At 43.3% G+C, this 24444-nt stretch overlaps 1 protein-coding gene across 1 annotated transcript in view; it reads right to left on the bottom strand.

Moving 5' to 3' along the window:
• MYOM1 (myomesin 1) overlaps positions 1-24444 on the bottom strand; it is a 126350-nt gene that overhangs the window by 36177 nt on the left and 65729 nt on the right. Inside the window, exons 21-32 of the mRNA XM_083145139.1 lie at positions 23655-23769; positions 23361-23520; positions 19370-19476; positions 17331-17375; positions 15485-15621; positions 13880-14024; positions 12829-12888; positions 10124-10191; positions 7596-7709; positions 7385-7472; positions 3425-3463; positions 2389-2494 (exon numbers count right to left, since the gene is read on the bottom strand). Coding sequence (XP_083001265.1) covers positions 2389-2494; positions 3425-3463; positions 7385-7472; positions 7596-7709; positions 10124-10191; positions 12829-12888; positions 13880-14024; positions 15485-15621; positions 17331-17375; positions 19370-19476; positions 23361-23520; positions 23655-23769 — 1184 coding nt within the window. The remainder of the gene's footprint in view (positions 1-2388; positions 2495-3424; positions 3464-7384; positions 7473-7595; positions 7710-10123; positions 10192-12828; positions 12889-13879; positions 14025-15484; positions 15622-17330; positions 17376-19369; positions 19477-23360; positions 23521-23654; positions 23770-24444) is intronic.

A 24444-nucleotide genomic window follows, 5' to 3' on the forward strand; every position in this document is an offset into this window, starting at 1 on the left:
AGGCTGTCAGTAGGTATACAATATAAACCATATACAATGGTTCACAAATCTTTTAGCTAGCATTCCCTTTTTCCACGTCCTAAATGCTACAAGACTAATCTTTCTTTCAGAGTAGACTTTCAGCTAGCCTGTGCCAGATGAAGAATCATGCCCCCCATTTATTTTTCACTTAAAGACATAAGACGCATGCCCTTGTGACAAAACTGATTCCATAGATAGCCCAAGCTATAATACCTCTTCTCATATATTTACTTCAGAGCTCCTTGTTATACAGTTACAATGCCCTTTATTAAATAACATATTTCAATTCACTGCCATACCAGAGATTCAAACCCATAACCTATTGCATTACAGTTAAACACTCAACTCAATTAACTATTTGATCCTGTATAAAAACAATCCAATTTCTAAGTAAATTAAGCTACTTGTACTTTGTAAAAAATAATAAACATTGCATTTGAGCAGATCTACTTAGTGTGCAGCTAGACATCCAATCACGTGCAGCCACACACTACATAGAAGCTCTCATGTTAAATTCATGAATGTTGTATAGATATTAGTAATGGAAGGGGTGGAGGGGAGGTCAGGAGGTGCTGGGCTTCAAAGAGGAGGGAAACTAAGAGTGGTAGTAATTAAAACTGATAACTAATAAGTGCCACCAACAGCGCCTGCAGTGCTATGTGCAGTGTCACATTCCGCATCACCTTAGTTACAGCTCTGCTTCTTTTCTTGCTACTCCATAACTGCTGCCCTGTTCTGCAACCTCTATACCACCCGCCTACGTATACTATTTTCCCACTGCTTCAACAACAGCAATAATAAGCGTACTGTCTATTGTACTGTATACATTTTTCTTTTTCATTCTAATTAGCCTTGTTTTAATGCCTGGAACAGAAAACTATAACAATGCCTGCCTTCAGCTTACATAAAACATACTCTTATAACTTCAGGGCCACATATAGGGACACTTGCGCCTGGGGCTGAACATGATCATGGGCCTAAAGGGGGAGATTCTCTAAGAATCTCCGCCCCCCTTCGCTGCCAATCGCATTTATAATTATCGCATATGTTCTAACATATGCAATAATTATAGCAAAGGACAGCTCTTGCGTTAAGAGCTGTCCATTGCGGTGAGAGTCGCCGGGTCTCAGCAGGTCCCGGCGGCTCCCCCCTCCCTCACACACCCGGCGCTGCTGCTGCGGCGCCGGGCTCTCCTTCTCCCTGCACCCGGAAGAGGATCAGTGCAGGGAGGAGGTCAAAGGTCCGGGCAGCACTGCGCTGTGCTGCCCGGACACAGGTGAGGGAGGAGGGGGCGATGCGGGGCGGCGGGGGTCTGTGCGGGGCGGCGGGGGTCATTGCGGGGCGGCGGTGGGATGCGGTAGAAGCCCATTGGCTTCTATGGGGCATCTCCAGATTTTTCTGGCGATGCCCCCCGCCACGTTAACCCGGCGGGGGATGCTTACAGCATCCCAAAATGCGGTAAAAACCCAGATAACGGGGTTTTTACCGCATTTCTTGCATAGAGAATCTCCCCCATAGTGAGAAGGGGAATATAGTGTGTTTGAGTGGTCCCTACACTATGGGGGTTATTCTAATTCAATCGGTCACCCGCGCATTCGTATGGGGCGCCAATTTTATCGCGACTGCGTATAGGTTTTTACGTGCATGTGCAGCCGCTGTGTGCGAGCGACCACAACGCTCGCATACAGAAGTCCAGGTGGGAGAGTGGGGCAGTGGGCCGTGGAATTTACCTATGGGAACACCCAGCATTTCATGGGCATTCCCATGAGAATGCTGGTCGTTCTTAAGGTGATTCCTCGATGACGCTGGTGCGGAGGGGGGGGGGGCAGGCAGATGACTACAGCGGATGTCACCTGCCCACCTGCTTCCTGCTTCCTGCCCACAGGGCGATCGGTGTCTCAGATCTGCAAGTGCTGAAGAAATCATTCGATGGTCACCAAATGATTTCTCCCCTTCACCCAAGACTGCGAATGGATGATGCAAATCATCCATTCGCATGCCTGTGGGGGTTCGGGTGGGGGGGGCTGCCAGCAGTGCAGGCAGTGTCTGGGGCACTCACAATGCAGGGAAAGTCAACCGGAATAAGGACCTATATTATCCTAGTGCCTCTCTAAATATGTAAAAGTGACAAATGTGCATAATTCTGTCAGGAAAACAGAAATACAAGTTTATTAACATGATTTACGGTTGACCAAGTGGCAAGCAGGGCTGCTGGTCATCGTCTTGATATCATGACAGTGGGTCTATTTTTCTGTGCAGGCCTGGAGCTGTAGTCTCATTGTTAATCTGGCCGTGCGCACTTGTCCAATATGGCTTCTTCCACATAGACGGAAGTGCGATAGCTAAATGCTAAAAACATTGACTTACTTGTGGCCCCAGCTCAATTTCAGGTCTTCTACATAATAATTTACAAATGAATACAGCCTTATGCCTTCCTCATTACTCTGGATTTTGACGGGAGTGGCCGATTCAGCTGAAAAAAAAAAATTAAGTGATTTATTAGTGTCACCTATGTACATATATATTGTTTTAATGTGTCATTGTTTGTAAATCCCCATCATTTTTATTTAATTTAATTTGGCTCTTTGGTTCCACTCTGCTTAACCATGAATAAAAAAAATTGCCTTATCACTGGCCCCTTTGAAGCAGGTGGTCTGTATGCTTTGTGTTTACTCATTAGAAATTTGACTGTCGACCTTATGCCAGGTGCACATCTGCAGATAATGGGGTCTATTTACTAAAGCTTTGGAGAGAACAGCTCCTGTCTGCTATGTTAAGCAGGGTATACACTGGGCGATTTATCGTCAACGATATGTATGATATAGATGACGATATTGCATATATATCACCCAGTGTGTACAGCCAATATCGTTATTGGCCCCCCCTTGTCGTCTGTACATGCAGCTCAATCTGGCAGCCACTGCATGTACAGAGCGGAAGTGGGTGGCGTCCCTGAACGATATTGTGAACTATATAGTTAAGTATATCTGCGGCAGCAGGAATCGTCTAGTCAGTGTGTACCCAGCAATACAGTTTGAAAAATTACAGATAGGAGCTATTAGGCAGATGGCAATCCATTCTCTTTCTCTTTAGGGCTCATTAAATAGACCCAAATGTCTGCAGTTCTGACAAAACACTGATCTGATCATCACATCACAAGGTAGTGTGTGCAGCACACCGGATCCTTCTGATCTGACACACAATCAGTATATACAGCATGTATACTGTAATAGAAACAAACAATCATTTATTTTACCAAGTACTTGGGTTAAAAATTTACCAGAGTTTTAAATGTTTGTGCCTATGTCTAAGTTAGGTGAGCACAGACCTCTAGTATTAATACACATATTTCATAAAAAAAAAATTTTTTAATCCCCATTTTGTCAAGATAGTAAATCCTTACCAATCACTTTGCAAACTGCGGTCATAAGATCATCAAATGCTGTGAAAAATGGAGAGAGCAGTGTTATACAGCGATCTTGAAGAAGCAAGACATCCTTGAAAAAGCTGCATTTCGCGGCAAAACGCGTAGGTTCTTGCCTATTCATTGTCTTATCTACAGATCAGCCACCCACTCCAAGTCCAGAAGTGATTGACACAAAATCCAGCTGAGGTTTACCACTGCACCACCACTTGGACCAGCGGCACTTGCTCCTTCCTTATACCATGGCAATCAATTGGTTTGGAGGCACGCCACCTCCCTAAGGACCCAATGATACTTTGTAAAGACAAGGAAGAGACTTCACCTCCTCATTCACTGGAAACTTCATCTATTCTTCACAAAACTCACTTGGACTTCTCCAGTACTGGCGGATACATAAAGGGTGACTATCCGTATGCTCATATCACTGTACTGAGCGTACATTACTATCGATTTTTACTTCCCTGTCCAATTAATTATCCTATTTTTATGATTATTTTACCGTATTTGCTGTCTATTTGATGTTGTATGTGTTATATTAAATGTGAATAATTTTAACAGAAAATGGATACATGCTGAATTTATATCTAGCGCAGTTTTACCCTTCCTGAATCTTTTCTTAGGTCCGAGGCTATTTCAAATGTCGTTCTGGCTCACGAGCCAATCAGGGTTTGCTTTCCGGCAGCCAATCAGAAGTAACAATGGTAGGCACTAATTGGCTGTCAGACCGAAAGCTCCGATTGGCTCGCGAGCCAGCGCAAGATTTGAAATAGCCGCAGACCTGCTCTGAATACAGCTGCTCTCTGCTCTCTGCCCGGCTGTCATGCCGGCTCGTTGCCACTCCCCTGTGGCAACGAGCATGTACTCCCCCTTGGCAACAAGCATTTCATTTCCCATGGCAATGAACATTTAACGCCCCTGTGGCAATGAGCATATAACTCATAACCCTGTGACAAAGAGCAAGTAATCCACCTGGAATAAACATTTCACTCCCCCCATGGCAACGAGCATGTAATCCGTGGACACGAGCATGTTATGCCTTGGCATTGAGCATGAAGCCCCTGGAATTCGGGTGCCAGGGATTGGCAGGATCCCAGGATTTGGGCCCAAATTTACCAGGATTTCGATCTCGGGATTAGACTGCATGCGCAGTCTAATGCTGGGCAGCAGCTGAGCACCTGATCAGATGCTGCCCCCCGCTGCACTTGTAAGTAAATGTGCGGTGTGGCAAGGCAGCCTTGGGGGCTTTGGTGGTTTATTTAAATTAGGGAAGCCAATCCCAGTATCGAGCATTTTTAAATCCCAAATCCCGGGTTCAAAAAAATGCCCAGAGATTGGTATCCCTACTTGACATCGAGCATGAAGCCAATGGCAGTGTATCTAAGGGGCTCTACCTGGCACAGTGTGGCACTACTGAGCGGTGCTATGTGAATTGATACTATCATATGGCCACCCCAACGGGTGCCGCAGACGCGTACTGTCCCTGTTTTTACATCAATTGATATTCCACCCACATTGTAGCTCCACTCAAAATTTCAACAGTGAGGGGCGCTAAAATCTAAGTTTGCTTACCAAAAAAATTAGAGTATAACACTGTAGCAGACAGAAGTGCAGCGGCAGATTGTGCTGTAGCAGAGTATAGCACTGTAATAGACAGGAATGCAGCAGATTGCGCCGTAGCAGGGTATAGCACTGTAGCAGACGAGTGCAGCAGCAGATTGTGCTGTAGCAGGGTATAGCACTGTAGTAGACAGGAGTGCAGCAGATTGCGCTGTAGCAGGGTATGGCACTGTAGTAGACAGGAGTGCAGCAGCTAATGGTGCTGTAGCAGAGTACAGCACTGTATCAGACAGGAGTGCAGCAGATTGTGCTGTAGCAGGGTATAGCACTGTAGCAGACAGGAGTGCAACAGCTAATTGTGCTGTAGCAGCGTATAGCACTGTAGCAGACAGAAGTGCAGCAGATTGTGCTGTAGCAGCGTATAGCACTGTAGCAGACAGGAGTGCAGCAGCAGATTGTGCTGTAGCAGGGTATAGCACTAGCAGACAGGAGTGCAGCAGCTAATTGTGCTGTAGCAGCGTATAGCACTGTAGCAGACAGGAGTGCAGCAGATTGTGCTGTAGCAGGGTATAGCACTGTAGTAGACAGGAGTGCAGCAGATTGTGCTGTAGCAGAGTATAGCACTGTAGCAGACAGGAGTGCAGCTGTAGCAGCATATAGCACTGTAGCAGACAGGAGTGCAGCAGATTGTGCTGTAGCAGAGTATAGCACTGTAGCAGACAGGAGTGCAGCAGATTGTGCTGTAGCAGAGTATAGCACTGTAGCAGACAGGAGTGCAGCTGTAGCAGCATATAGCACTGTAGCAGACAGGAGTGCAGCAGATTGTACTGTAGCAGGGTATAGCACTGTAGCAGACAGGAGTGCAGCAGATTGTGCTGTAGCAGGGTATAGCACTGCAGCAGACAGAAGTGCAGCAGCAGATTGCCTGATGCCGAGTTGGATACATGTCTGCTTGCTCAGCTTTTCATGCAAGTTTTCACACTGCACATGCTAGATTCATAATTATACAAGTGCTGGCGATGCTTGGTCATATCCATTTAATCATACCTCCCAACTTGAGATAGTCTTTTGGGGATGTGATGGAAGTGTTACAGCTGTGCTCTATAGTACAATAATGGCCCCCAAACACTTGTCCAATTCGGCCTCTTTTCACCCGATTCCAAAGGATTAGGCCATGAAATCAGGTGAAAAGTGGCCAAATCTGAGGTTTTTGGCATCCAATACAATGCACAGAACGGGATCGCATACGATATATCATATACAGAAGGACCACATACGCTATATTGTATGTGTCTCCCTGCCGCCAGGAAGCTCCCGGGCCGTTCAAGGGGCATGGTATAGAAGAGGCTTCCCCCGTCAGGAAGTTGCATATGTACTGTAAGTGGGCCTTTAGAGTAGAGGAAAGCAGGAGATACTAGCTCTATTAGTATTGAGTAAAGTTGTAACAAAGAAAAGCAGTATTAGCTATTCGATCTGTAGTAGAGAAAATTAAAATAAAGAAAAGCAGTACTAGCTAGTATAATAGAGAGTAGATTTAGAGTACAGCAGTGGCTCCCAACCTCGGTCCTCAAGTAACCACAACAGCTCACATTTTCCATCTGCACAGGTGCACTCGTTATCCATTGACACATTTTAAAAGCATACCCTCCAACATGACCCATTCCATTAGGTACAAAATGCTCTGTTCCTGGACTTCCTTGCCAGTGGCAGTTACAGAGGTGGGACTCCAGCACAGACCAAAATTCAAAGAGGGGGTCACATCAACTGCCAGTGAGTCCAGGACAGTGATCTTTGGAGTGACATTAGGTGTGAATCCCCTTTTTGAATATTGGACTGTGCTGCAGTCCCACCTCTGCAACTGCCACTGGTAAGGAAGTCCAGAAACAGAGTATTTTGTACCTAATGGAATGGGTCATGTTGGAGGGTATGTAAAAGATCCACAGATGGAGCTAATTGTTTTACTTGAGATTCTGTGTGGAGACCTGGAAAACATGAACTGCTTGGGGTACTTTAGGACCAAGGTTGGTAACCACTGGAGTAGAGGAAAGCAGTATTAGATAGCACTATAGTACAGAGTAGAGTTAAATAGAGGAAAACAGTAATAGATAGCAGCTGTATAGTAGAGAGTAGAATTAGAATAGAGGTAAGCAGCAGTAGATAGCTCTATAGTAGAGAGTAGAATAAAGCAGCAGTAGTAGATAATAGCACTATAAGAGAGAGAGGAATTAAAATAGAGGAAAGCTCACAGAAACATACAATCCCAGAAGTATTTATTTCCTTAACAACAAAGGAACAAATAAGTGTAAGAGACATTTATGACATACAGTACAAGTATTCAATGCAGACTAATAGGTGTTAAGAAACCTGCTGATCAAGTCTTACCGGAATCCACAAGCTTAAGCACACTCTTGTCTTTCCCTCTATCATCTTTCAGTATTAACTCATATATACCAGCATCTTTCCTAGAAATCTAAGAATAATAGATTAATTGTATTCTTTATGCTGATGAAGACAACTTTTGGGCTAGAGGTTTTGTACTTTTCTCAGATGATGGCTTGAGAGTGATTAACTAGCGATATGTCACATAACTTACCTCAGTAATGAGTAATGTACATACACCATCCTTAAAGTCATGTTTCTCATCAATCATTATCTCCATTTCATCCTTATACCATGTTATACTTGTATCGTTCTTCATATTCGCAACCTATATTTATGTTCAAATGAGACAGACTGTAAGTGCCATCATCTCCTTAGCAGAGCGCAGCTTCTTATTACTAGGATACTGCAGTTAGATGATGTCATTATATTAGGACACTTTCAGAAGTCAATCAAAAACAGGAAATGTATAAATATTGGGATATTCAAAATATTAGGTCGACATCAAAATGTCAACATGTACAAGGTCAACGAACAAGCAAAATGTCGACACAGAAAGAATGAAACATGAAAAGGTTGAAATGAGCTTTTTATGTTTTTAGTGTCAATGTCAACACCTGAGAACGTGGATCCCCAATTAGTATACCATGTCCCCTTCTCGACAGGTGTCTTGCTCAGCTGTGCTCGCCACACTTTACCATTCCCAATCAGAGCAGTATTTTTCTGCTTAGCGAGCCATGTAAGGTGTGCGAATGTCTACCCGCCGTCGTCCAGCGACTATGCCAGCATCAATTTGCAGGGTAGCGTGCGGGCCCAAAATCATTCGATGGTCACCGACCATCGAATGATTTCCACAGTGCTTCCAAATCTAAGTCAGTCTCTGCTGGTCCGTCGCAGGTAACCTCCTGTGTTTGCATGGGAATGCCCAGCGTTTTTCTGGGTTCACCAGAGGCAGAACTCTGGGAGGCAATGGAGTCATCTGCCGCCGGGCTCCTGCTCTCAAGGGGGCACCTCTCCTCCCCTGCAATTTTAAATCCATTAATTGAAAGCCATTGATATCACTTCGGAATTATGAAATATGTGTTCTATCTCTCTCTCTCTCTCTCTCTATAGATATACTGTATATACTGTATACCTGTTATATTTCATAACAGACATACAGAATATACAGTATATACTTTATATATGGTTTTCGTGTGTGTATGGGGGGGGGGGGGGGGCACACACATCTTGCCTCCGGGCAACTGGGATGAACTTACGCCACTGGGGTTCACCAAGCATTTTTTTTGCATGTTAATGCCCCCTGCCTGCCTCCATCCTGCCCCCCCCTCCCCCTTGTGATCGCCACACTGACTATGCAACTCGGTGAAGGTGCCCGCACAGAAACCCTGCACATGCGCATAAGAGATTATTATTATGCACATGCGTAGGATAGAAACAGCGGTCTTGGTGCAAACATCATCGGCGACCGAATGAACGAGAATAAGGGCCGAAGTAAACATTTCACTTGTGTCGACCTTTTGGCCATGTTAACAATATTTATGTGGAGCATATGGTGTCGACCTATAGACTATCAACCTAGACATTCTCTATCAGCCATCTGCATACCATTTTACTTGAATTCTAGAGTATAGAGGGATTCAGTGTAAGGATTGACAATGTGGTGCTGCAAATGTGGAGGGGTGAGAGAGAGCTGCGCTAGTGCACATTGACACGGCACCGACCCAGCATCTAGCAGATAAGTGTGGGGTTTTAGGTGTTACCTAAGATGACTGGGGACTTGGTATCAGGGACCCAGAGTCCAATGTGTAACTGTCAACATGGACAACTGAGGAAATTGCGGTGCCTGCGCTGGGTGCGTAAGTACATGGCAAACAAACTGTTTGCTGGGTGCATGTACCCATCCTTGCATACGGAGGGCAGGGGTCGGTCCATTAGCATATGGGAACGCCCAGCATTCTCATACTAATGTGCCAAAGACGAGGGTGCAGTCAGCTGACATCACCTTATATCCGCTACTCACCCACTTCCCTCCGAATGTACGCGCAGATCTAAAGTTACTCTGAGCAACCATAGATCTGCGTGCACGTTCCACATCAAATGATGTGGGTGTTAATGTAAAAACATGTGGGTGTTTATGTAAAACATCCATTCGCAACCAGTGCGAACGTATGTGCATTGTGAATCTATATTATAAGGATGTGCAGATCTGGATTTACCTGGATCTCTCTTATTGGCGATCCGGTTTGGAGCCAAAACATGTGACAGCTGATAGCCAATAAGATCCCGTTTTGAGATCTGGGTAAATCCGGATCTGCACATCCCTACTATATTATAGGGGTTTATTCTAGTTCATTCTTTCTGACAAAATCCTTCTTAGATGGACAAAACCATGTGCACTGCAGGGGGGCAGATGTAACATGTGCAGAGAGAATTAGATTTGGGTGAGTTATTTTGTTTCTGTGCAGGGAAAATACTGACTGCATGATTTTACACTTCAATATAGATCTCACTTTGAAGAAAAACCCCACCCAAATCTAATTCTCTCTGCACAAGTAACATCTGCCCCACCCGCAGTGCACATGGTTTTGTCCATCTAAGAAGGATTTTGTCAGAAAGAATGGACTAGAATAACCCCCATAGTACTATCTGTACATAACAAAAAACTAAGGGTTGTGTCTTCATGTTTTAGACTGTTTTTGAAGTATGAAGATATATATATTATTTATATTACTTTCTTACCTTACTTTTCAACAACACATTGCACTCAGGAGTAACTTCCCATCCAAGATACTCCACAAAATGAGGACCTTACAGAAAATAAATGCATCATTAATCATTATTTACTAAGTGACGAATGTAGAATGTACAGTATTGCAAATATTTTTCACAGTACTTAATACTTAATGCATTTATGAAGCATCAACAATCAATCTGATTATCTGTCACTGAATCCTTAGAAAAAGGAATCTGATAAATTGTCACTGTAATTAGAGGAGAATGGAGGATGACAGCCATTTTGTCAGAGGAACCCAAGTACTGGGCCTCCAATGGACAGATGTACTAAGCCTTAAAAAATGATAAAATGGAGATAAACCACCAACCAATCAGCGCGGAGTGGTGGGGGACGCGAAGAGAAGCCCCGGCAGTGGGGCTTTGATGCATATGAAAGTGTGGTAAAAACACAGAAAACTGTATTTTTTATGGCATTGTTTGTTTGGTGCACTCCAAAGGGTGAGATGCACCAAACAAAAATTCCGTAAAAAAGGCATTTTCGGGGTTTTTACTGAGTTTTCATATGCAGCAAAGCCCCACCCTAGGGGCTTCGCTGCGTGGGGTTACTCCAGTTTTAGATGGTGTAACCCCATAGAAGCCTATGTGCTTCCCTTCACGTCCCCCACCAACCCCGCGCACCCCCTGCCAATCTGCTCTGACCCCCCTCACCTGTGTCCAGGCAGCCTCCTGCTGTGCTACCCGGACCAATAACCTCCTCCTCCCTGCACAGCTTCTGGGTGCAGGGAGGAGGAAGCGGAGCCTTGGCCGAGCAGCAGCAGCTGGGTAAGGGACCAAGGAGGGAGTGGGGACCCTCTGCACATTGCCGGCCACAACGCAAAGGACAGCTCTTAACGCAAGAGCTGTCCTTTGCGTTAATAATCGCATATGTTAGTGCATATGCGATTATTAACAATGCGAATGTCGGCAAGGTGTGGTGGAGGATGTTAGAGAATCCCACCCATTATATTTGTAGTTGTAATGTTTCCTAGAATACAATTTTCTCAGCAAAGAACTTTGCACTAGTGATGATCAAGTGAGTGGAGTAAGTTGCACTAGACCAGGGGCCAAATGTAATAGGGTGTGAGAATCAGAAAGTGAGAGATTTTGGAATTGTTTTCCCATTTTTTTTAAAGCAGCAATCATTTACATTGAAAAACAGGTTAATTGTGCCATGTAAATGATTGGCGCTTTAAAAAAATGGGAAACTCCCCTAAAATCTCAAAATTTCTGATTCTCACACCCTATTACATTTGGCTCCCATCATAGTAAACTTACAGCGGTGTTGGCCACATTAAAAAAATTCGACAATGGCCACCTTGCATGTCTCAAACTTTTTCATCGATCCCACCTTCCATCTCTAGCACCTGATCCCCGCTCCCACCTTCCATGTCTCACTCCTGCTTCTCAATCGACTTTCCATTTCCCAAAGCTGCACCTTGTTCCAACCTTCCATCTCCCACACAGGCATCACACTCCCCCTTCCATCTCCCATACCTGTACCTCGCTCCCACTTCCTCACCTGCACCTCACTCCCCCCTTCCATCTCCCACACCTGCCCCTCGCTCCCACCTTTCATCTTCCACACCTGCACCTTGCCCCCCCCTTCCATCTCCCACACCTGCACCTCGCTCCCCCCTTCCATCTCCCACACCTGTACCTCGCTCCCCCCTTCCATCTCCCACACCTGTACCTTGCTCCCCCCTTCCATCTCCCACACCTGCACCTTGCTCCCCCCTTCCATCTCCCACACCTGCACCTCGCTCCCCCCTTCCATCTCCCACACCTGTACCTCGCTCCCGTTTCTACACCTGCCCCTCACTTACATCTTCCACCTCCCACACCTGCTCCTCACTCCCCCTTCCATCTTCCACAACTGTACCTTAATCCCATTTCTACACCTGCCCCTCGCTCCCACCTTTCATCTCCCACACCTGCACCTTGCTCCCGCCTTCCATCTCGAGCACCTGTACCTCACTCCCAACATCCACACCTGTAACTCGCTCCCACTTTCCATGTCTCACCCCTGCACCTCACTCCCACTGCAGCATGGTCTTCATTAATGAGGACCTCCCTCATCTGTACATGCAGGAAAAGGGAGGGGGTCGTCAATGATACGTGGGAGTCTGTATCATTAATGATATTGTGTGTACACACTGGACAAGAAAATACAAGATATCGTTTAGAAGGGCCCTTCTGATTGATATCTTTTGCAATCTCCTCTAGTGTGGGGCTTAAGTGATCTACAATGGGATTCTGTCGCCGCACGCAGCAGATGCCTACCCCCTCCCCGTCCTCCATCATTCTCCTTCCCCCCTAGCAGTATGTCACAGCCAGATGTCCTCCACATCACAGGTATGGCAAGGGGCCTCCATCACCGCTTTGCGATGCTAGGTGCATATCTTAATACATATGCGCTAGCAGCGCTGCGTCGTCGTGGTGAAAGACGATGTATTTTAATACATCCCGCCCAATATATCTTTGAACAACACTGTTCACAGATATATATATATATATATATATATATATATATAGCTGGTACACACTGGCCAATGGCCTATTGATATATCCGCCAATGTGTACGCACCTTTAGCCTCTAACACCTCTCATGGGAGGCGTCACCTGTATTGCCTCTGCCTCTGATGATGATTTCAGCAGGTGTATTATATTATTACCTTGTTTTCTGGTCCATTCGTGCCTCTGGAATTTGGCTTCTTTCTGAAGTTTTTCAAACACTGTAGAGGATAAATAAGATCATAAATAAAATAAAACACAAAGTGAAATGTATAATTGCCATTACCTGTGGTGAAATACCATATAACTAGTTCCACACAGGTGAGGGCAGTCATAAATGAGTCCGGCTACAAAGCTGAACGCACCCCACCCCACCGAGCAAATCCCAGCACTAGCATGCGAGCTGATATGTACACCTGTACACAAGGAGGAAAAGTCATTCGATGGTCTCTCACCATCGAATGATTTCTCCATCCCTCGCTCAGAAAAGTAAGTCTATTCTTACTTTGCAGATACCTGCTTTCCTCCGAATTGGTGGCGGGCACTGACGTTGTTGTGTAGTCAGCCACCCGCCCTGAGAATGCATGGGCATGCCTGCATTTGCAGGGGTAAGCCCAGTGTTTTCATGGACATTTTTTGGGTGGTCCCTTGCATTTGCCCCCTGCCCGCCCCCTTCTTACCCACCATAGAGTGAATGCCTCGGCAAGTGTGAAACTCGCCAAAGGTGTTCACTTGCAGTGTTTGCACATGCGCATATTCGTGCATGCGCAAACCCCCATCATCTGGACTGGGTGGGGGGGGTGATTCGGAGCAGAGCTATCAGGTCTGAATTGCCCCCTAAATTTGCTTGGGACCACTGACAACACTGAACCATTGTTTGATTCATGAATCAGCTGACATAGTGCCGACATCCATTCTGTCTTATGACAGGTCCACTGTAATATACTGTACATGCAGTATCTGATTATGCATTCCCATACCTCCCAGCATGACCCATTCCAAGAGGAATGGGTCCTGATATGGATCTTACCTCTCCGAATATTTCAGAATGTAAGATGCACTAATCATTATACTGTATATAAATTCCTATTTAAGTAAAATAAACAACAATGCTGACTATTGTAGGAGATAAAGAAATAAACAATTGTTTATACACTACCTAAAGTAACTGTGTAGTATCTGTGTAGCAATATGCTATGAAATCATACTCACCATCTCCGATTAGTACCAGACTGGATTGGTTTGTTGCTTTTCCATCTTGGAGCTGGAAGGTAAATGTTCCTTCATCCTCATCCTCTAGCTTCTCCATGATCATCTCCACAATGCCAGTCTTACTGTCCAAGTTCATCTTGTATTTCTTTGAGACAAACAACACATTTATCAGCCATACATAATAGCTGGTACTGTAATTTGTCACAAACTGATATACATTTAGTATGCACATCTATCTTTATCTATAGCTATATATATATATCTATATCTGTCTATCTATCTATTTATCTATCTGTCTGTCTGTCTATATACTATATCTACTGGATATCTATATAGCTATATATACAGTATATATGTAACGCAATAAAATGTCACTCAGAGACTTGTTGCAGGTGAATGAAGAAATGGACCAATTTTAATCCATGCTTATCAACGTTTTGGGGCAAGCCCACCCTGTCATCAGGATACAGTGATACTTGCCCTGAAACGTTGATAAGCATGGATTAAAATTGGTCCATTTCTTCATTCACCTGCAACAAGTCTCTGAGTGCCACTTTCTTGCATTACATATACCGAGAGGCTTCACCGCCTCATGTTGGAGGCACCAGAGCATGTTCACAACCAAGCTCCCATAAGTCCTGAGTGACTTCTTTCCTCCATTGTTACCCAGGTCCGAGGTGCGGTGTGAAAGGGGCGATAGGTGACTAATGACTACAAGAATCAATAATTATCTGCAGCAAATGACTATAAACAAAACATCTGAACCAACTGTTTCTACAAATGTTATTTACAAGAGCTTATGGTACTTGTGTAGTTTCACTACTTCTGGGTTCTACGCTCGCCACAACTATCTAAAATAAACTAACTTAACTCTGCCAACATGGATAGTTCATACCCCCACTATCCATGTTGGCATGGAGTTGATCTTAGATAGCGTGGCGAGCGTAGCGCGAGCCACCGAGCCCGCAGCTTGGCCGAGCGAAGCGAGCCCCGCAAGGGGACTCAGACGCATGGTGCCATGCTGGCGCCGTAAAACTACACAAGTACCAAGTTTATGTATTTATTAGCATCATTTTTATGCTCAGCTCTATTGTATACTGCATGCTCAACTCCATTTATATATATATAGGAGCAGTACGGATGGTGTAATGGTTAGCATTACTGCCTCACAGCGCTGAGGTCATGGGTTCCATTCCCAACATGGCGGAGTTTATATATTCTCCACGTACTTGCGTGAGTTTCATCCAGGTACTCCGGTTTCCTCCCACAATCCAAAAATATACTGGTAGGCTGATTGGCTCCCAACAAAATTAACCCTAGAATGTCTGTGTATACGTGTATATGTGGTAGGGAATATAGATTGTAAGCTCCACTGGGCCAGGGACTGATGTGAGTGTTCAAATATTCTCTGTACAGCGCTGCGGAATATGTATGTGCTATATAAGTAACTGTTAATAAATAAATATAGCTTATATGTATGGAATGGACTGGGGGAGTTTTTAAAGCTCTCCAAAAAAAATATTAATTATTATACTTTGCTGTCATAAACTATTTTTACATTCATGCTATTGCATTATTTAGAAAGGTTCTGGACTATTGGCTTACATCACCGTGCTGTATGTTCTTATCATTGAACACGTAGTTGGCCTTAGCACTACCCGACAACTTCTCAGCTTGCATCCAAAAGCGAACTTGTCCTTTCTCCAGGATCTCGACAGCCAATTCAGTTTTAAGAGGAATTACTGAAAAACAAGGACACATATTAAGGCAATGTAAACAGTACAGGTATGTATATTTAAAATGGGACAGTTAATAAATAAAGAAAAACTTAATGACTGCTATACTGTATTGAGGTAATTTAAGGTGGGTGTTCAACAGAGCAAAGACAATAGAGGCAAATAATGTGAGATCACAATGGGCAGATATGGTCGTCCCACAGGTGTATCTAATAAGTTCCCTAACAGCAACACAAAAGAGATAAAACACAATAGAAGCTTGGTAACATGATACTCAGAATGGCACTAGATTATGAAATGATAGAAGAGCGTCTTTCTTGTTCAACAAGTTGAACAGAAACAAAGTACAATACACTTTGTGATTATTGCATTGAATTTAGGACTAGATTGATCAAAACTTGGCAAGAGATAAAGTTGAGAAAGATAAAGTGCTGACAAACCAGTATCATTATGTATGCCATGTTACAGGTTGGTTGGTTCTTTATCTCTTTCCAAACTTTGTTAAATCTCCCTCACAATTCTTACCTAAATTTTTAGTGGCATCACTAAATATTTTGGTAGGAATTGTGGAGGGCCGCACCCGGGTGTCACCCTCTGAAGGGGAGACTCCATTATTTGGTCTGTCTTTCCCCTTCTCACCTGATTCTGCAAATTCCTTCTGGAGCGATCTGAAGATGCATCAGTAACTCAGTAGTCATTATAGAGTATAGACCCAGGAGTAGCCCCAGTCAGTCCGACAAGTCCCGTGCACCTCCCCAATGCTGCTGGATTGGGTTAGCAGCAGTGACATTCCCAGAGGGAGTGTTCATCAGCACTGCTACCAGGTGCAGCAGACACCATTGATGTTTGAGTATTCACATTGTGTAAATTTGTGCTTCAGTACCCAACACATCAGCCCCTATACAATGTCTGGAGTAAGATATACACTGGCAGGGTATGGGCACAGAGGGACCTGGAGGAGAGCAGACTCCACCCACCACCAGAAACAGCTAGAGGACCAGCTATAAACAGAAAGGAAGAGAGGGCACTAGAGTGGCAACAGAAGCTGCAGGCAGCCCCACAACGGAAGGTAAGAGCTGCTGCTGTAAGTGACTCCTATAGAGGGAAGTAGAGGCGGTGGAAAGCAAAATATAAGAGTGCAGGCAATGACACTTCTGTTGACAGTGGGATTTAGAGCAGGATGTACTACAGTGAAAATGCATCCAAAATGCAGAAAACCAAATTTTTCTGCCATATCCCATATGAAATAAACACAGGAATGCAATGCATTCTGGGGTTTTGATTCGGTGAGTTGCCCTATAGACACCTATGGACTTCTTTACACATTTACCCAGAGAGCGATCCAATGGAATATCTCCCAGTTTCCCCCCTGCTACATAGTTCATATGCGATTAGTACAGATGCAGTAAGTGAGGTATGTACCACATCGCAGATATGATGCTTAGAACATCCCACTCTTAGAGAGATATTGGATATTTGGAGAGAGAGGAGCTTGTGGCAAATGGGAGTGAGACCCTTTTGGGAGCAAGCCCTCAGTGTCTTGGACTTCGATACCATGAGGGGATGACTGCGAATAACTGCATCGGGTGACACCAACCCCAGTGACGGCACTGGCAACAACACAAAAAATGGGAACAAAATCTATGTATTTTTTTATGATTTGGATCTTCTCTTGGTTTAGGATTTGTTGGTCTATGAAACTGATTACAATTTACCTGGGAATTTGTTGTCATGGCTGAGCTGCAATAGGCGCCTGAGCTCTGCAGGGAGAAAAGAAACAATCCTTATACATACAGTATTATTATTATTATTATTATTATTATTATTATTATTATTATTATTATATTTTTATTTATGAGGCTCCACAAGTTTTTCGCAGCGCCGTACAAAGGAACAGTACAGGGAGACAAAACAGTATTACATTGAATAAATAACAAAAATAGAGTACAAATTAATGAGCGCCACAGTTCAATACACATTACAGCTTAAATATAAGTAGTGAGGACTCAATTAACATACAACTAGAGGCTTGAGGCCAATGCTTGGAAAGCCAATCACATGACAGTTACAGATCTTGGGTTCTATGAAGGTGCCCGTATATCAAGAGTGTGAGGAGCGTCATAAGATTTCAGACAAGTGCCACAGAAGCCACTAATGACACCACACACTACATCACCAGCAAAGTGTGCATAATACATACCGTGTGTTTATGATAAATGACCACCAAACCATATGCATACATGTGTATGTGTAAAGTACCTACAGTATATCATGCAAATGTAAACGTACATACCATATCATGTGTGCAAAAGTACCAAACCTTGTGTGTTTGTGTGTGTGTGTGTGTGTGTGGAAAAATGCCCATATTGGGTCAAATGTAATAGGGTTCGAGTTTCAAAATGTGTGAGTTTAGCGCTAAACTCGCACATTTTGTCAACTCAACCAATTTAATAGATGTGGGAACATGCAAACTCGCATATTTTCCGCAATTTCAAAACTCACAATGTCGAAATTTGCATCCAGATGTTTTTGCTATTGCACACATAGGACTCTGGCAATGTAGTAGAGTGTGAGTTGTAGGTCACTGCTAGATCAGGTGGTGCCACGTAACATGTTTTTATTTCCTGAAGACCCTGTATTCCTACAGTACATTGAACAAAGAGGTTACCATTTTCACTATAATATGTATGTTTTTCCCCCCATTTTTTCAGCTTCTGTGTAATTGAACTGGAGAAGAGGACTAAAAGGCAATGGTTAATTGTAGGTAAATATGTATGAGTGACAGTATGTATGACCCATTCCATTAGGTACAAAATGCTCTGTTCCTGGACTTCCCTGCCAGTGGCAGTTATAGAGGTTGGACTCCAGCACAGCCCAAAATTCAAAGAGGGGGTCACATCAACTGCCAGTTAGTCCAGGACAGTGATGTTTGGGGTGGCATTGGGTGTGGCTCTCCTTTTTGAATATTGGACAATGGTGCAGTCCCACCTTTGCAACTGCCACTGGTAAGGAAGTCCAGAAACAGAGCTTTTTGTCCCTAATGGAATGGGTCATGTTGGAGGGTATGGTGTACATGTATGCCTTATTAAAGTTGTACTATCTAAGCAGTTTGTGTACTGTTTTTATTTTAATATTTCTTTCACAGGTGGGACTACATGTATAAGTGGGCCCTTTAATGCACTGGATGCTGATACAAAAATACCAGGTATTCCCACATCTTTTTTCCCTCTTATGTCTTTCGAACCTGGAATGGTTCAATAGCCTGGTGCTGGTTGTCAAAATACACTTGGAACTTACTCAAAATTTTCTCTGTATTTTCTCAACCAGGACTGGTTATGCATTTAGCAAGGGGACCCCAAGTCAGAGATGGGCCAAGTGGTTCTTATCTGCAGTCAACTTCTATGTTTCTATGTAAGTTCCTGACAGAAGCATGCACGGATCTCACTGATCTATGCATGATTCTGTTAAAACTCCCACCTTGTAATGAAACTCATATTACAATGTGCCAGTATACATACGAGAAAACTCATACACAATCACACTGTGTAGTAGCCTTGAACTTAAAATTTTGCAGGTTATTACATTGGCTGAGTTTTGGGGCAAACTCGCACCTTTTAGGTGCAATTTTGTCCTACGCAAAAAAACTCGGACCCTATTACATTTTTTCCATTGTGTCTGTGACTGTGTAAAAGTACAAAATTTAGATATACAATACACTTTGTGAAGACTGAACAAGAACACTCTGAAATGTTACCATCTTCGTCTAATGTGTAGCTGGACGACACGCCATCAGTCTCTGTAACAGCGCAGGAGTAAATGCCAAGGTCTTCTTCTGAAGGGTCTTGGAATATCATCTTTGTCCTGGAAATATTTATATTTTAAAGATAGATCAGGCTTATACAATAAATTAGAAGATACAAAATCAAAGCGCATCTACAGTACATGCTAAGTAAGCAGCTTCTAATACTAAAGTATCTTTCATGAAAACATGAAAATAGACTAGATGTGCTAATTGTGTTGCATTAAAAATGTATAAAAAAAGTGTATAAAAACTAAACTAGTATGAAGATGGTCAAGGCAGTGCTAAAAGCAATAAAAAAATAAAAAGCAATGAAAATAGACAGTACTGCAAAGGTTTTATTCAGATGTGGTAAAAATGCTGCAAAGTAATAACCGCTTTAAAAAATAGAAGTGTTAATAATTTATTTTGATCAGTTAACAAAATTCAAAGGGAACAAACAGAAGAGAAACTTAAATCAAATCAATAAACAACATCAGTTCTTCCAGGTAAAGTACACTTGCATACAGTTTTTGAAGGAACTCAGCAGGGGCATTGTTCCAAACATCTTGGAGAACTTAGCACAGGTCAACTGTGGATGTAGGCTTGCTCAAATCCTTCTTTCTCTCTTCATGAAATCCCAGACAGACTTAATGATGTTGAGATCAGGGCTCTGTGGGTCTATATTATCATTTATGTGTATGAAAGGGAAATGAAGTAACTGCGCTCCAAACGGATGCAGCTGTGTACCGGTAGTTTCACGTTCTACCAACAATGTAAGAATAATTACACCCTGAGGAAGACCTAAAGGTCGAAAGGCAACGTGGTTGTGGAGTCTCCTGCTACGAAGTGATCTGGACCTAAAAATGTTGGGACTTTATGTGCGGTGTTAACTGAGGGATAACCGGGTGTACATTTAACCCCCTTATGCCTACAGAGAAGCCTTTTTTTATTTTTGAAAGGCCAGTCACGGTACCAGGCTTTCTTTTTTTATCTATTTATCTTTTTTGTTGTACGCATGAATTTTTTATATTTTATGCGATGAGCTTGTATGCTTTGTATTCACATATCTGAGAAACACTGAATAAATCAGGAATTATTTGATGTATGTGACCCCCTGACTACGTGACTGAACTTGGCCTGAGTGAGGCTAAAAAAAGGGTACGGAAGCTGAACTTATCCCCTAGATCACATATAAATTATTTTTTGTTATTACAATCTGCACCATGAATTCCCTTCTCTTCTGTTTTTGAGGTGAACACAGTGGATTAAAACAAAGGAAGAACCAACATCATCCAATCGGGACATTGAGTGTAGGTTCCATTTATTATTATTCTATATTATCACTTCCAGGACTCTTCTTTACACTTAAGATAGTTCTAAATGCCATTGGCTGTATGTTTGGAGTCATTGTCATGCTGCAGAATAAGTGTGGGGCCAATCAGATGCCTCCCTGATGGTATTGCATGTTGGATAAGTACCTGCCTGCATTTCTCAACAATGGAGACACCATTAATCCTGACTAAAATCCACAACCCCATTTGCTAAATTCATCCCAAATCTTGCAAGTAATCTCCACCATGATTCACTGATACCTGTAAACAATCAGTCGTACCACTATAAAGCCCTTTGATGGAAAACTGCCTTTTGTTACTGCCAAATATTTAAAATGTTGACTCATCAATGCAAAGCACCTGCTGCCATTTTTCAGCACCCCAGTTACTATGTTTTCATTAATAGTTGAGTCACTTGGCCTTGCTTCCAAGTTGAAGGTACAGAATGGTTTTTGGCTGAAATTCTTCCTTGAAGATCACTTCTAGCCACATTTCTCTGAAAAGTAGATGGGTGTACCTGCATGTCACTGGTTTCTGACAGTCCTGAGCTGATGGCACTTCTGAACATCTTTGATATCGAAAGAAGTGAGCATCATGTGTCTTTCATCTGATGCACTTAATTTGCTTGGCTGAGCACTGCATCTGCGGTTCTAAACATTACCCATTTCTTTGTGCTTCTTCAAAAAAGCTTGAACAGCAAATCTTGAAACCCCATTCTGCTTTGAAATCTTTGCCTGAGAGAGACTTTGCTGATGCAGTATAACTACTTTGTGTCTTATTGCTGTGCTCAGTCTTCCTATGGTGTATGATCTGTGACATTCTGTAAAACGTCTTCTACAACCTCACCTTTGTGACCGAATTTGGCTGTTCTTCTCACAGGGCAGTTCCTTCTCACAGAGTTTTAAGCCTCTTACACAGCTGTTTCTGTTTCAGTTAATTACTGTGTTTAAACCTACATATGAAAATGATGCTGTGCTGAAGGCAAATGGTGGTCACGTAAATAAATCTGACAAAATAATTCACAATGCGTTGAAGACTTTGTGAGCCATTTGTAGCCACTGTACATAACCTGGTGACACTTGAATGCTTTGAGGTATCACCCCCTGCTCCTGAACACCTGTTCTGCTTAAGAGACAAACACAAGCAGCATCACAAACAGAAACCGCCGACTGACTTCCGGAATCACTGCCTGCTTCTACATCCTGTCCTGGGCTCAAGAAGGAAATAAGGGAAGCAATGATTGAGGGGCATTATACCCGGACATCCCCAAGGTAAGAGAACCAGAGTTTGAAGTCACTGTGCAAGACTCAGTTTTTACCACAAGAGCTGAAACATTTCCATTTTTGCAAATGTGTGTGTCAACAGCCTTTGTAAAAAAAAAAAAATCATATTTTTGGTGATATATATTTATTCATATTTTCATGAATTTTGTATTACTTTTATTGATAGATATTCATTAATATCTTTGTATCAATATGTTGATCTTTATATCACTATCTTGATAATCTACATACAATAATAATATTTGGTACTCTTTACCTAGCACGGCGCCCATCGCGGGCATCGCGGCCATCGCATGCACTAAAAAACGGGTGCGACGCGATGCCCACGATTCCCATAGGGATCAATGTTAAAAGTGTGATTGGACGCGATTTTAGTGTTCAATGCCTCAATGCCCGCGATTTTTCCATAGGAAACAATGTTAAATGGGCCACAGAGCCCTAATAGTCTGAAATGGCCCCCACAATTGCTAACGCCACCCCACGATCAACGTGAACCCAAAGCGTGGCGAGCGCAGCGAGCCCGCGAGGGGCGGCGGTACGCGTCCTCCGACCTTATCATACCCCCACTATCCACGTCGGCGTGGAGTTGAGAATAGAATAGTGTGGCGAGCGCAGTGAGCCACCGAGCCCGAAGCGTGGCGAGCGCAGCAAGCGCAGCGAGGGGACGCGGATACCTTCACAGGTAAACGCGTCCCTTCGCGGGCTTCACAGGTATCCGCATCCGCTCGCCACGCTTCGGGCTCGGTGGCTCGCTGCGCTCGCCACACTATTCTATTCTCAACTCCACGCCGACGTGGATAGTGGGGGTATGAAAAGGTCGGAGGACGCGTACCGCCGCCCCTCGCGGGCTCGCTGCGCTCGCCACGCTTAGGGTTCACGTTGATCGTGGGGTGGCGTTAACAATTGTGGGGGCCATTTCAGACTATTAGGGCTCTGTGGCCCATTTAACATTGTTTCCTATGGAAAAATCGCGGGCATTGAGGCATTGAACACTAAAATCGCGTCCAATCACACTTTTAACATTGATCCCTATGGGAAATCGCGGGCATCGCGGGCATCGCGTCGCACCCGTTTTTTTAGTGCATGCGATGGCCGCGATGCCCGCGATTTTTTACCCCCGATGACCGCGATGTACATCGTGGGCGCCGTTCTAGGTAAAGAGTACCTTACATTTATGCACTTAATTCATTTTCCACAAAACACAATTAGCACTTCAGTCTGTTTCTATGATAAAATATCTTGACCTCAAAATACAACTCAAACTATGACCTGTCATTATGTTGACAACTTTATTTAAACAACAATAGTAAAGCAAACAGTAATAGTCGCAACAACAGTAAAACTGCTCACCTGCCACCTTTGGTCTCAATAGATACTCTTGATGAATCATCATCTATTGCTTCATAGTTTTTGGACCACACAAACTTAGAGTCTGGAGTAATCTGATCACATTCAAAGTTCAATGAAATGACTCCATTGTCATCCACTTCCACCACTACTTCCTTGGTACCTACAAAATCCAAGAAATTATACAAGATTGGTAAATGGTGCAAATGGGATTTAAATTAAATCTCCCATGTAATTCTAACTAACATCATCATAGTTTTAAAATGGGTTCCCTTATATATGAAAGTATATATCAACCTGGTTTCGTTTGTGCGAGGATAGGATCTGTCACATCAGATGCCTTTCCAACACCAGCCTGGTTCATTGCCCTCACCCTCAGCACATAATGGACTTCATTATTCAAGTTTTGGATCTAGAAGAAATAAAAAACTATAATTCTCAATATAATATTGAATGCATGTTCAGCAAAACTAAAGGAGAACTTCTGTCAATAAAGTCACACACACACACATATATATAACAGCTTACACCAATGATAAATCATGTAAGAGAACACAATTTAAGTGATTCTTATACATTTTTCTAATTATATTTGTAACAATCTTTTTTCCTTTTGCACATATTGAGCCAGAATCATAGGCACACCTTCATATGAATATTTTTTTTTGCAAGTGGGCAATGTTTTTTTTTTTGTTTGTTTTAACTGGCCACATGTGTACATGTCCAGTGATAGGGCTGTGGCTGCAGTTGCAGTGACCTGGAAGTTGGAGCCTGATTGACAGACCGTGGCCATTTGGGGGAGGGATGAAGGAGGGCCACGGTGACCATTTGACATATTGTCCAAAATTTGTAGTCATGCCAAGTCCTGAATCTGTATCTTTCCACACAGACTTCCTGGCCCCAGCAGATGACTTCCGTTGCCATTAAGATTATATTTAAAGGCCCCATACATCTACAATGGTTTTTCCTAATTTGTTTTGCTGATCACAAATGCTAACTTGTGTCTATAAATGATAGGCAATTATTTGGGAAATCAGGAAAATTCTGCATGTTAAATTTCCCAGAAATTGCCTATCCAATCATTCTT

Source organism: Crinia signifera, chromosome 5 (genome assembly GCF_055691185.1).
Source record: "Crinia signifera chromosome 5, ASM5569118v1, whole genome shotgun sequence".
NCBI classification, from domain to species: domain Eukaryota; kingdom Metazoa; phylum Chordata; class Amphibia; order Anura; family Myobatrachidae; genus Crinia; species Crinia signifera.